Here is an 11,936-nt window from a genome sequence, read left to right as displayed (position 1 = left end):
ATGTATATGGGAAGTAGTGGGCTGGCCCTATGGGATATGTGGTAAAGCTCATCCACCAGCCATGTCATGAAGGCAAGGGCCAAGGGGTATGAGACTATGAGCTCACAAAAGTGATCTAATAAGCTTGATCCGACACCTGAAAATAAAGTGAAGAGAGTGACTCCAAAGTTACTTGATAAACCCAAAGTGACCTGACTCGATCGGGATTGAACCGATAGACTAGAAATGACTTATTTAAGGTAAAATTCTGATCCGAAATAACCCAAAACGATCCGACCAGGAATGGTTCGACCTGGAGCGACCCGACCAAAAAATGACCTAAACCCGACCCGAATGACCCATTTATCAGGTATAGGTATGATACTATCTCAAAATAGTTTTTTTAAAAGTATTATAAAGTACAGTACTGTATTAACAAGGGTTGGCCCCAATGGTAAAGAGTTCACCTTCTGACAGGGGCGAGGCCACTAAGGTCTTCGGTGTCGCAGCCGCTACACCAAAGGCGAAAAATTCGGTTAAAATTTTGTTATTTGCTACACCAAAATTTACTATTTTCGCACTAATTATCTATACATTTTACCTTGAGTATATATTTTGCTACACCATCAAAATCCTGGACTCGCAACTGCCTCCTGACCCTCAAGTCAGGTATTCAATTTCCATTAAGTTAAAATATAGGCCGCTTGATAAGCGATTTGTAAACCCCATAACTAACAGAAACACAACAGTGATTGGTATAATTAAGTTCTACACAAGCCACTTTAGAAACTACTTAATTTTCTAACACTATTTTTTGGAAGATTAAACTTTTTTTGAGACTATATGTCAATCCCTTTGAGACAGTTTGAGTCCTTAACATGGTTTGTACTTGTGATTTGGGTTCACTATTTCTGATCATCTGCTTAACAAGTCACCTATTCCTAGAGGATAAAGGTAACCCACTTCTACTCTATAGTCGCCGTGATTTGGGGTCGTCCAAGCGAGTAGTTTTGAGTTTACATGTCACAGCAGCGTAGCTCCAAGGACCTAGGGGAAACAAGAATCAGAAGAGAAGAAAATTGCAGTAACTGGTTTCAAACTCGGAAATTTACATCATATAATCGTCTGTTGCTGGATCAAAACAGTCTGCGCAAACAATAGTAAGAGCATAATACATAAGCCAAGCCAAACATATATATTACAACACTCGAGTTCTCGACATTCCATATGAATAAGAATGAGCATGATAGCTGCCAATGATCACTTCCACTTCTTGAACTTGTGTCGCCCAAACATGCCATGATGCTTACCAAACTTTCCGTGCTTGAACTTTCCATGATGCCCAAAACCGAAAGGACTATGACCATAACCATAGCCGCCATGGCCGTGATGGCCATGATGTCCATGAGAAAGATGGTGAACCCCATATAGCGCTGCAGCTGCTGCAGCTCCACCTGCTAACATTCCCATATTTGGTCCATGCCCTATTCAATATGAAGAATTTTATTATCGAATGCATTTTAGGAATCAATAAGACGAAAATATATATTGTCGTCTCTATTGTGTGGAGTTGGAACCGAAGATGGTAGAACCACAAGGAGAAATAGGAACATACATCGGATGAAATACCTTAAACTCAATTGTTATTGAGCTTATGCATATTTTTTATGAGCTTTTTAAAGTTTATAAGTTACATTTTAATTTTTTGCCGTCAAAACTCAAATTTAACTGAGCTTATATGTAATGTTTTTGAGTTATATTGTAATTTTTTTGTTTTTGAGCTTAATGTTTAAGTAAATAAACACATAAACTTTATAATAAAACTCAGAAACTTTAAAACAAAACTCGAAAAAACTACAAAACTGGTGGTAGTACACTAGTACATGATATATAATCTACTTACTGAACCACAAGGGTATACTGTATACAATATAGAAAGAAAAAAACAGAGAAAAACCAAAGATATTATATTCACTGACAGGCATGAGGATCTGAGGATGTACCTGAATGATGATGGGAGGAGGAAGGATAATAACCGGAATGAGGAGGGTACGGTCCAGGAGGAGGATAAGCTGCAGGGGGATAACCACCGGGTGGTGGGTACCCTGAAGGTGGGTATCCACCTGGAGGCGGATATGCTGGATAGGACTGATGTGAATGATTATGATGATGATGATGAGAAGGCGGGTACCCATATGGAGACCCGTATGAAGGAGGGTACGCACCATGATGATTGTATCGTCCTGCTCCATACCCCATCAGACCTGACATTAAACCTTTGTCTGTAGGATCATTCCTGTCATCCATTCTTCCAACTTCGATTGCTGACTTGCTGCTGTACAAGTAATGTGTAAGTAATTCTCAATACATATTGATCGAGGCATTTGGTTAAATTAGAACAACCTCATATTAATTGATCTAAGTGCTCACAGATACCAACTTTATCATACCAGGAGTTTGAAAGTTAATTAACCGTTTGACCATATCTTTCTCCCTACGATTTTTCTTGAATAAACTTTTTCCATGTTACTCATTTCTTTAATATCTTGATGCTAAACATTGAACAATGAAAGAATTCATTCCCTACCGGCTACCGTTCCCTTAGAATCAAGATGTACCATGACAATTAAATAAAACAAAACTGTATGGAATTTCTTAGAACATCATAAGCAACAACAACAAGAACAACTAAAACCCTTATCATCAAATAACCAACAATTCATAATATGCGTATTTTGCGTCCTTTAATGAATTCTCCTGTATAAAGCGGTTTTACAATAACTTATAAACGTGATCATCATCATGGCACCACATCATCTCGCCTTGTGAAAACATGGTAAAAACCAAACCCAAATAAAAAAAATATAGAATAATGGAAGCAAATAAATTGCTAAAATTACCTGTATACAAAATAGATTGAATATATTATTTGTAATAAATGTTTTCTTCCTCTTTGTTATTGTTAAAAAGGAACAATATGAAAGGAAGCTGAAAATATAGAATGAAGAGCGCAAATGCGAAGGAACCAAATTTCTTTTACATTTTACGTCGTAATAAATAGATTAGCTTCATACGGCACGCGTTGCTTCAACGCGTTTTTTTATTCTCTTCCAACTCGCTATTCTTATTCCATTTTTCTACTCTCTATATAGCGGGGAGGGGATTCGAACCTGAGATCTATTGACCCATTCAAATACTTCCGTTTAAACCATTAGATTAAGACATCTTCGATATATGAGTAAATCTTAAGGAAGATTAAATGGAAGATTTCTAACTTTAAATATAATCCAATTTTTCGTGACATTTATTATCGAGTATTAAACTTATTATTAAGTCTCCTTAACATGTGATAAATAAATCGTTTCACAATATAATTGTGTAAGGTGCCTTATACAAAGTAGTCGTATTAGTTTTATGTAATTTGCTCTCTTCTAATATATTCACCCAAGAAAGAAAATCTTCTGTAAATGTCAACTAGATTAGTTGGTAAAGTTATGAGAAGTGATGTTCAGGACATGAGTTTAAATCCCGACAGCATCAAAATTACCATTGTGACTTCCTTTGCGAATTAGAAAAAAAAAATCTTGTATGATAAGATCTTTGAAAAATTAGTCTAAACTCTCAAGCCAATTGAGTTAGAAACTAAAGTGGCACTTGTATATTTCGAGTTTCTTTTTTCAAATAACGGTGAAAATTGTAGTTTTTGCCTTTGTTCTCACTAGATAAAATTTTGTAATAAAGATGATAGTTTACGAATTACGTATAATTGCACACTAAAAATGTCTTAATAAATAATTTAAGTGGTTAAAACCGTTTTGCACAAGTACTATTGTAAAATCAAGTCATATTTCACTTAAATAACCTCACAAGAATAACTTCCACCAAACGTTTTTTTTCTATGATAAAAGGCATAAAGGTCTTTTAATACATGACTTTACAATTTCTTATTGTAAAACCGTTTCACAAACACTTATATAGTTATATTCTTACAATTTCGGTTTTAGTAATTTTAACACTTTGTTTGAACTTATCTTCCACCTAATCTTAAGAAAAACTGTATCAAATTGACGTGAACTTGGAAATTAACGAAGGCACGCCATAAGTGGAGAATGAGACGTAAGGGATATTTGGAATGGCGTTATCGTCGTCTTCACTATAAAATGACATATAACATTCCAGTTAGTAGTGTGATTTGGCAACATGCCTTAATCTATAAGTATCTACTCCTGAAATTTCTTGGCAATTTCATCATTTTCCGACTCTTATCTTAAAAGAGTAGTTGGGAATTTCTGTGTTTTCCAATTGGAGTTTTGTGACAATATAAATAGTTTCACGTAATCCACAAACACTTGCATCAACTGATAATGAGTTGTTCTAACTTAATCAGATGTTTTTGTTCAAGTCCTAAAAATACAGTAATAAAACTCATGGGAAGAGCTTTTTCGGCTTACCGCCCTAGTGGTCACACCTGGCTCAAATCAGAACTAAACTGGATAATATACCCCAAAAAAAAAATGTTTCATGTTTGATGGATGGATACAGTAGGCGGGCTCAACCAACAATATTTTTTGTCACATTTATCGATTAAAGGAGCGGTAAGTGGAACATCTGATGTAGTACATCAGATGTTATAGTTTTTAATAAAGTTTTTGAGTTTTAATCTAAAATTTTTGAGTTTTATTTTAAAGTTTTTGAGTTTATTTACTTAAACTTTAATCTCAAAAAGTTACATTATAACTCAAAAAAATTACATATAAGCTCAAAAAGATTTGATTTTTGACATCATAAAACTAAAATGTAATTTATAAACTCTATAATACTCGAAAAAAATACACAAAAACTCAAAAAGTCATTAAATATGATGTAGTACATCCGATGTACAATCCTTTTTGGAGTCAAAAACAAGACTAACATGAAACGATTTATTTTGGGCAGAGGTTAAAGGAAGTCACAAATTTGCAATAGACAATCTAACACGATCAAAGCACTTTAGTCTCAAAGAATGAAGTACTTGAGATAAGGGACTAATATGCACCACTGTCTCTGAACATGATGAAAAGAGCAAAGTCGAAGCAATTGTATCGCCTCAACAATTTTCAACGTGAAGTTCCAAGAACTAGGGCTGAACAGGGGTTAGGAAACACGGTCCTAAGTAATACTTCAGATCGGTGAATCGGTCCATCTATTTCAATGTTTCGGATAAGAGATCCAAAATTCTTTGGAATTGGTCCACTTTACAAAGTTTGTGACAGGGATTTTGAAGAAAAGAGGCAATTCCAAAGAATCGGAGAGAGTATATTGCTCAATCCTACCAGAAACTACGACGAACATGAGAGCATGCCCTCTATCTACAAAAGTCTTGTCCCTCTTCCATGAATAGATACACAAAATAGTGATTACACAAAACTCCCGAGTATTAAGAGTTAAGACCCAAGGGACATGTCAGTAAATGAATCATATATTAATGATGATTAAACCTCTCATGTACCATGATGACAAAAGCAGTCTAAGAAATTACACGAAAAACAAAAGAATTTGTTTGGCATAATTTCGATATATTAGGAGAATATAGATTCAGCATTATTACCTCCTGTTATGACTGGGTTGGCTCGGAGAAAAAATCAGTATGTTGTACAGCAAAAGATATCTACAGTCTACAGGGTAACCCTTTTCACTACTTGCATCACTGCATTCAATTCCTAAAACTCCCCAGAAAAAGAAGTAAGTCTCCGAGAATCCGAGATGAACAGCTGTTCTCTTTTTTCTGGGTTGAGAGTAGCTCCCACACACCCCATACTGATATTTTTGATGTTTTCGATCACAGGAACTCTCTGTTCTCTGACCTCTAAGGTTTTGGGTTGGGTTAAGGGTATCCAGGACTATTCTTCAAGTCTAGTGCTTAAAAACTCTACATCGAGCAATCTTTTCGGCCTCAGCTAGGCTCAAGTGCCTGAATTTGTTGTGCTTCATCCATCCCTCCCCTTGAACAAAGAGATCATGAAGATGATCTTCGTCCATCTTTAGCAACTTAAGGCCTTCACTCACACGGGGAAAGAAACCTTCCGGTCTCAAACACCAACTCTTAAATACACCAAATAGAACATCCATATCACCTCCAAACCTTATAACACCACCATCATGGAACTTAGCATTGCTAATTAAAATACTAGTAAAAATCAAGCGGTCGATGCCTTTGGCTACACCTTTCCATACTGTGATAAAATCTTCGTTATTCAGACCTTCTTCCAGTTTAGATATCTTCCCCTGCAAGTAATCGAGAGCCACAACGAAAGACTGTGTCACTGTCCACCCTTCTTCAACCTTCTCCTGCCATTGCTTCTTATTTCTTACATAATCTCGAATCGGGGCATCTAATCCCCTCAAAACAACATTTGTTATATTATCAATCCACTCTATTCTGAACTCCTCTAGGTTTCTGATGTCCTCCTCGAAAACACCATTTTCAGTTTCCTCAATCGCACCAGCGAAACGACTATTTTCAAAGGGTTCACCAAACTGATCATTATTCTCAAGTGCCATATCGAGAAAGAAGTCATCATCTGACCTAACTTTCAAGACTGACCCAATATGGCGAGCAGAATTAATGGATGTCAAAACTCGTGCCAAAGCATCATCATCTGCCAAAGCAGTGAGCCCTTCTGCTTCTTGACATTTGTTAATGAGGCAACTTAAAAAGTTATGAACAATTGGTGCACCCACTAATCTGACAAATCTAAACCTCATAAATACAGTAGGCAGTGACTTACAACGTTCAATGACCAATTCCACCTGTTCTAGCAGTATGAATGAAATAATAGGCGATTTGTAATCATCTGATCCTGGAATTATGGTTCCGTGTGTCTTAATTGTCCAGTTCCTGTCATCCTCCATCTCTGGCTTTAATTTGTCAAGAAGACTACCAAGTTCTATCTCTGCCCATATATCAAGCCAATCTGGCCGATCACAGAAGACAGACAGAGAAGACATCCTTTGCAAGAGGCCATACTCGGAATCTATGATGCCGGCAGCCAAAGCACGAATTCTTTTATCAAATGATATCATCAAATCAACTAGATGAAGCCAAGACAACCGTGTATGAAGCCTAACATCTGGTAAGGTTTCTTCATTTAGACTAGAACAATATTTCGGGAATATCTCCTTTGCCAAGTAAGTTGACAGGGAGGTCACCATACCTGAAATCCATTCCTCCCTGCAACTGTATCCCGTCAACATTGCTTTGTCGACTAATGGTTGCAACAACTCATCTACTGAGTCTATATAATCCCTGGTAATTTTATAAACGAGGGCAAAAATGTATTCGGGTTTATCAATCCACTTCTGGAAATGAGTTTGGGATGCAAGAGATAGAGGATTCACAAGTTCTTCAATACCCCAAAGTGGCTGGTATTGAGCAACAATATTGTTATACCCCTGAAGTTGCCGTGCCTTCCTACGTCGCTGCAATTGCTGCAGGCTGCACAATGCAAGAAAATTTTCACTATAATTCTGCTTAAGCTCTCCATGCATTGCTGAAATAGGATTTGGCACTTCAGAGGTTCTCCGTGTATCCATATTTGAAGAGCCCAATGTTGAAAGGGGAGGTGGCCAGCCAAGGGAAGAAAGAAGGGTGCGGTGATCAGCAATGGCTTGTGGTCTCAAGATGGCCAAGGCTCGATTCACTCTATGATCAGCAGCAGTTACAAGTTGGGTCCAATGAGGGTGAGCCTTCATTACCGAAGCTAAAACATCTTCCGCCATGTTTAGTGAACTTATAGCATGGCTGCGTGATTCCTGCTAGACAAAAGAAATCATCACTTGAAATATGGCATGGTATACAGATATGGTTTGTCTAGATCGTGATAAGTTCTGGCATTACCTTTGAACTTTCTGCTATATGTTTCTTCAAACTTCTGCTCATCACAGAAGAGACCGCATCTTCGATTTCACCGACTAACCCATCAAGCTTCAACGCAGTCTCTGACAGTAAAACAAGTATATTCCACAATTTAGTACTCGTACATGGTTTGAAAAAGTCCGTGCAGCCAAAGATGAAAGAAAACAGATTGAGTCTAATAAAGCCAAGTCGACTAATGTGTGTGTCTTAAGATATTTTCATGCAAAACAACTTGTGATAAGTCTAAATCAACTTCTGCAGTAGAACACATTCTTCATATGCTCCTGCTGTAAACTATAAACCCTCCATCCCATTTATAATGTCCCATTTTGGCATTTCCTTTTGGTCCATCCCAGAATAATTGGCCCCTTAATGTATGTGTGAATATCATATTTTATCTCTTGTTAAGTAACATTATATGAAAACTAAGGTGGTATACGTACATGTAAATTCTCCAAGAGAAGGGAGAAGAATGATAAATCATCATTAAATATTTAATATGACCTTTTGTTAAATGGGGACAATATATATGGAATAAAGGGAGTAGTAGTCATCACAGATTTTTGTGTGAAAAAGTAAACTTGTGCATTTAGGCCTTGTTTGGAATTTGGATGGCAATGTAGAAGGGAAAGAAAAGGGAGGGCGATAGAGGGAAAGGAAAGGGTGAATGAAATATAAGTGTTTGGATACAATTTCCATCCAAACCTTTCCTATGAGGGGTTTTGATTTGCCTTGGAAGAGGGAAAACAGATCCCTCCAAATCCCTCCCCCTCCATTTCTATTTTCTCCTGTCCCATTTGTTATCCAAACAAGGGATTTTGTATCCCACCCCCTCCCCTCCCTTTCCCTCGAAAACCTTTCATCCAAACAAGGCCTAAAATAACAGGCAACGATTTAAGATTTCAAAGGGAGTAGCTAAAATATGAAATCCCATCAAGCTCACTCCTTTTTTACTTCTTCAAGCGAACTGACATTGTTGAGAAATGCTGAAACGTATGTTTACTTAGGTATAAGAGGATGTAACTGAATCACGATATAGAAAGTACCGACTTCATTCCTCCTACTCACTAGTTTATGAGAATGGGAGTAGAAGATGCATTTGGCCATTCCTCTATATAGGTCATAATACATAAAAGCAATGTCTAGGATAAATCGTGAAATTATGTGTAGCATTGCTCTGACTGATCCATCAGTGCCACACTGAAAGTTGTTGATAGAAAGGTTCATAACTTTGCTCACCTGAAGTCTAATAAAACAACAACCTTAAGCCATGTTTCAATTTATTCCGAAAAGTGCTATGCAACTAGTTCACTCATCTTTCTCCTATAATCCTTCAGCTATAATTTTTTGAACGGAGTTCTAGATTCCAGCAAAACAGTGAGTCGTGACATTACTCATTGCCATGGATCTTTCAGGTAATATTCTGAACACATTTCCCATTTTCAGCTTACTAGCGCGTCACTCATATGATAAGCATCAAAACTCCATTGCTCTTTCGATATTTCTCTTATTTTCCTTCCAAAAAATCACTTCTTTCTACCTAAAATTCGAATAAATACTCAATCACCACCTAATTACTACAATCTCAATCGTTATACAAGTAGTACTACGGAAATACACATACTAACTGCACTATCAAAAACTCTGCAATACAATAAGCAAATCACAAAACGATCATCAAATATGATCGAAAACAGCAAAATACAGGACAGTGCCAGCATAATCCTCATGCTATACAATGTAAATTGCATTATCAAAACTCGGCAACACAAATCACGAAAACGTTCATCAAATAATCCGTATCAAACAAAAAACTCGGAAATGCGGCTTTTCTAACAAAATCAAGATAACATGCATCAACTCACCAGCATAATCCCTAGCCATCTCAACCCTAGCAACCTCCTTCGCAAGCTCCGGCAACTCCTCCGCCACCATTTGTTCTCCTCCTCCATCTACAAGCACAACAAAAACACCAAATTTGACCTAAATCAAACAATTAACGCATCAAAACACATCAATTTACAAAATAATTCATAAAATTACCTGAATTTGAGTCGAAACTAGAGGATGCGGACTTAAGATCATCAAACCGATGTCGAACATGGTGAAAAGCGCCATTAATTTGATCAGAAGAAGAAGCGTAAGAAAGAAGCAATGCTTCGAGGTGGCGAGTTAGATCGGCGAGTTTGTGAGTCAATTGCGAGCACTCAGAGTCGAGTTGAGAGACTCGGTGAGTCGACTCAGAGAGGTTGAGGTCGAGTTTGGGAGAGAATGTGGAGTTGAGGTAGGATACAACCGCCGGGGAGAGGGTGGATGTCGCCGGTAAAGTCATCGGCGACGGCGACTGCTGCGGCGGCGATGACGACATTGATTGAATTGGTACTGTTTTTTTGGTGTTTGATACTTTGATTGACTTCAATGTTATTGTGGTTTGGGCGATTAATCAAAGTTTTAACCGGAGTTTACAAGTGGGGTAAGACTGGTTGGAGTAGTACAATGTGGTCTGATCAAATTGGTCTAATCAAAGTTTAAATCAAATCGGGTGCGAGTCGGGTCGTTTGAGTTTCCAAGCAGATGGATCGGATTGGCTTAGTATGGTATTGAGACGGTTTTGCTTGAGTTGTCATCATAATTGTTAGACTATACTCATCAATAATTCTAGCAACACCAATGTCACCGAGTAAAAAATATTACGGAGTATTTCTTACTTTTCCTCCACAACTCTTAATGTAACATTCTTTACTCCATTGATAACTTTCATTTTACCATTATTTTATGTGGTGTAAGGACTAATATCAAAAATCATGACATTGTGTTGCAGAGCAACACTAGGTTGTGATTTTTTTTTTCTCACTCCTCTTTTTTTATTAATTTTTTAGGTTGATTTTTGTTTGTCTTTTGTGGAAAATGTTCCGGGTGTAATTCCAGAGCAGTTATTTGTTACCACCCGTGCTTGTAGAATGGCGTCTTTGGTTTACTTCTCCTTTCGGCCTCCTGAAACAGTGAACAAACTGAGGGCTCGGCTTGGGACCGAGCGAACTCACTCCGACGCTCAAGTCAGTAAGCTTAGAGAGATAAGTTGTTGTTACTTGGCGAAGTATATATTGTTGAGGAGTATTTATAGACTTTCACCTTTTGTCACGTAGTGGCCAAGTGGCCAAGTGGCTAGCGAGAAAGGAAAAGATCGATCTACCCTCGGCCCAGGGGGCCATGGCGGCCGTGGGCCTGTTGACTCGCCGCCGAGGGGTCTTGGATATGAGTCATGGGATGTGTGCCCATTGGTGTTGGTTGTCCCGTAGGGGACCCAAGAGACAGTGACAGTTGCCTTGGTTAGGCTGTCTAAGCCGTTGACTTGCTGTGGATATCTTTGACCTTGCTCAATATGTTGACTTGGTCAGCGGGTGCAGAATATGCCCCATCAGAAAAAATTGTTGATGGACATAGTCTTAAGGGGTAATGGTCGGGAATCTCGGGATGAGACAATAAATGTTCGGATAGGATCAGATGAGGATAAGTCAGACAATTTGAATTACAAATCAAATACGACTCCTTTGTTAGGGTACGGGCTAGGTGAGTTTTACCAGGTTTGTTAGTTGTAAAATCTGTAATAGAGTATTTTATTACTCCATTCGATATATTTCAAACTACCCTTGGAGCTTGGAGTCACTATTTACAAATATTAAAAATAATACTGTAGTAAACCATTATAAACTGTGAGCGAGTAAGTGACATCTCATGACTAATTTACTGAATAGACAAAAAAATACGGTTTTGTCGGGATGACATTTTTTGTAATTCAGGGTATGTTATTAGGATTGTTTAAACATTTTTGTTTACCAAAATATAATCGGTAGTTTGGCCTGAAATTATCAAAAATAAAAAGTAGATAGTTTTGAATGGACACGAATGAGTAATCTGGGAATTATTGATTCTTGATACAACGGGTCATATTCGTATGTTTATGACTTATATGAGTCACGTCATGGAATGGATGTGATTCACAATTATTTTGTTCAACTTAAGATCTTATCGAGTCAATTTTACTAGGTGAAAGTGACAATGA

General features: G+C 37.5%; 2 protein-coding genes across 5 annotated transcripts; both read right to left on the bottom strand.

Annotated features, from left to right (window-relative positions):
* Nucleotides 1-1,047: 1,047 nt before the first annotated feature.
* LOC141596490 (uncharacterized) lies at nt 1,048-3,177 on the bottom strand. Of its 3 annotated transcripts, none has more exons than XM_074416668.1 (3): nt 2,880-3,177; nt 1,983-2,303; nt 1,048-1,463 (listed from the first exon to the last, which is right to left on the bottom strand). In XM_074416668.1, exons 2-3 carry the CDS (start codon nt 2,284-2,286, stop codon nt 1,240-1,242), a joined length of 528 nt encoding a protein of 175 aa, XP_074272769.1. In that variant the 5' UTR covers nt 2,287-2,303; nt 2,880-3,177; the 3' UTR covers nt 1,048-1,239. The 3 variants fall into 3 exon arrangements, with proteins under 3 accessions (XP_074272769.1, XP_074272771.1, XP_074272770.1); XM_074416670.1 differs by having other exon boundaries at nt 1,983-2,314; nt 2,880-3,006; XM_074416669.1 differs by having other exon boundaries at nt 1,983-2,311; nt 2,880-3,006.
* Nucleotides 3,178-5,513: 2,336 nt separating this feature from the next.
* Nucleotides 5,514-10,343, bottom strand: LOC141596489 (RINT1-like protein MAG2). Of its 2 annotated transcripts, none has more exons than XM_074416667.1 (4): nt 9,917-10,343; nt 9,739-9,825; nt 7,856-7,956; nt 5,514-7,770 (listed from the first exon to the last, which is right to left on the bottom strand). In XM_074416667.1, exons 1-4 carry the CDS (start codon nt 10,239-10,241, stop codon nt 5,872-5,874), a joined length of 2,412 nt encoding a protein of 803 aa, XP_074272768.1. In that variant the 5' UTR covers nt 10,242-10,343; the 3' UTR covers nt 5,514-5,871. The 2 variants fall into 2 exon arrangements, with proteins under 2 accessions (XP_074272768.1, XP_074272767.1); XM_074416666.1 differs by having other exon boundaries at nt 5,514-7,773; nt 9,917-10,331.
* Nucleotides 10,344-11,936: the final 1,593 nt, after the last annotated feature.

This window comes from Silene latifolia, chromosome 8 (assembly GCF_048544455.1).
Source record: "Silene latifolia isolate original U9 population chromosome 8, ASM4854445v1, whole genome shotgun sequence".
Classification (NCBI taxonomy): Eukaryota; Viridiplantae; Streptophyta; class Magnoliopsida; order Caryophyllales; family Caryophyllaceae; genus Silene; species Silene latifolia.
Note: the sequence above shows the minus strand (reverse complement) of the source record. Positions and strands in the feature narration are given on the sequence as shown.

Excerpts from the sequence above, each read along its gene's own strand:
- LOC141596490 (XM_074416668.1), bottom strand. The coding sequence starts at position 2,286 with ATGGATGACAGGAATGATCCTACAGACAAAGGTTTAATGTCAGGTCTG. Across the intron at positions 1,464-1,982 it reads CTCCTCCCATCATCATTCAG|GGCATGGACCAAATATGGGA; the intron begins GTACATCCTCAG and ends CATATTGAATAG.
- LOC141596489 (XM_074416666.1), bottom strand. The coding sequence starts at position 10,241 with ATGTCGTCATCGCCGCCGCAGCAGTCGCCGTCGCCGATGACTTTACCG. Across the intron at positions 9,826-9,916 it reads TAGTTTCGACTCAAATTCAG|ATGGAGGAGGAGAACAAATG; the intron begins GTAATTTTATGA and ends TTGTGCTTGTAG. Across the intron at positions 7,774-7,855 it reads ATATAGCAGAAAGTTCAAAG|CAGGAATCACGCAGCCATGC; the intron begins GTAATGCCAGAA and ends TCTTTTGTCTAG.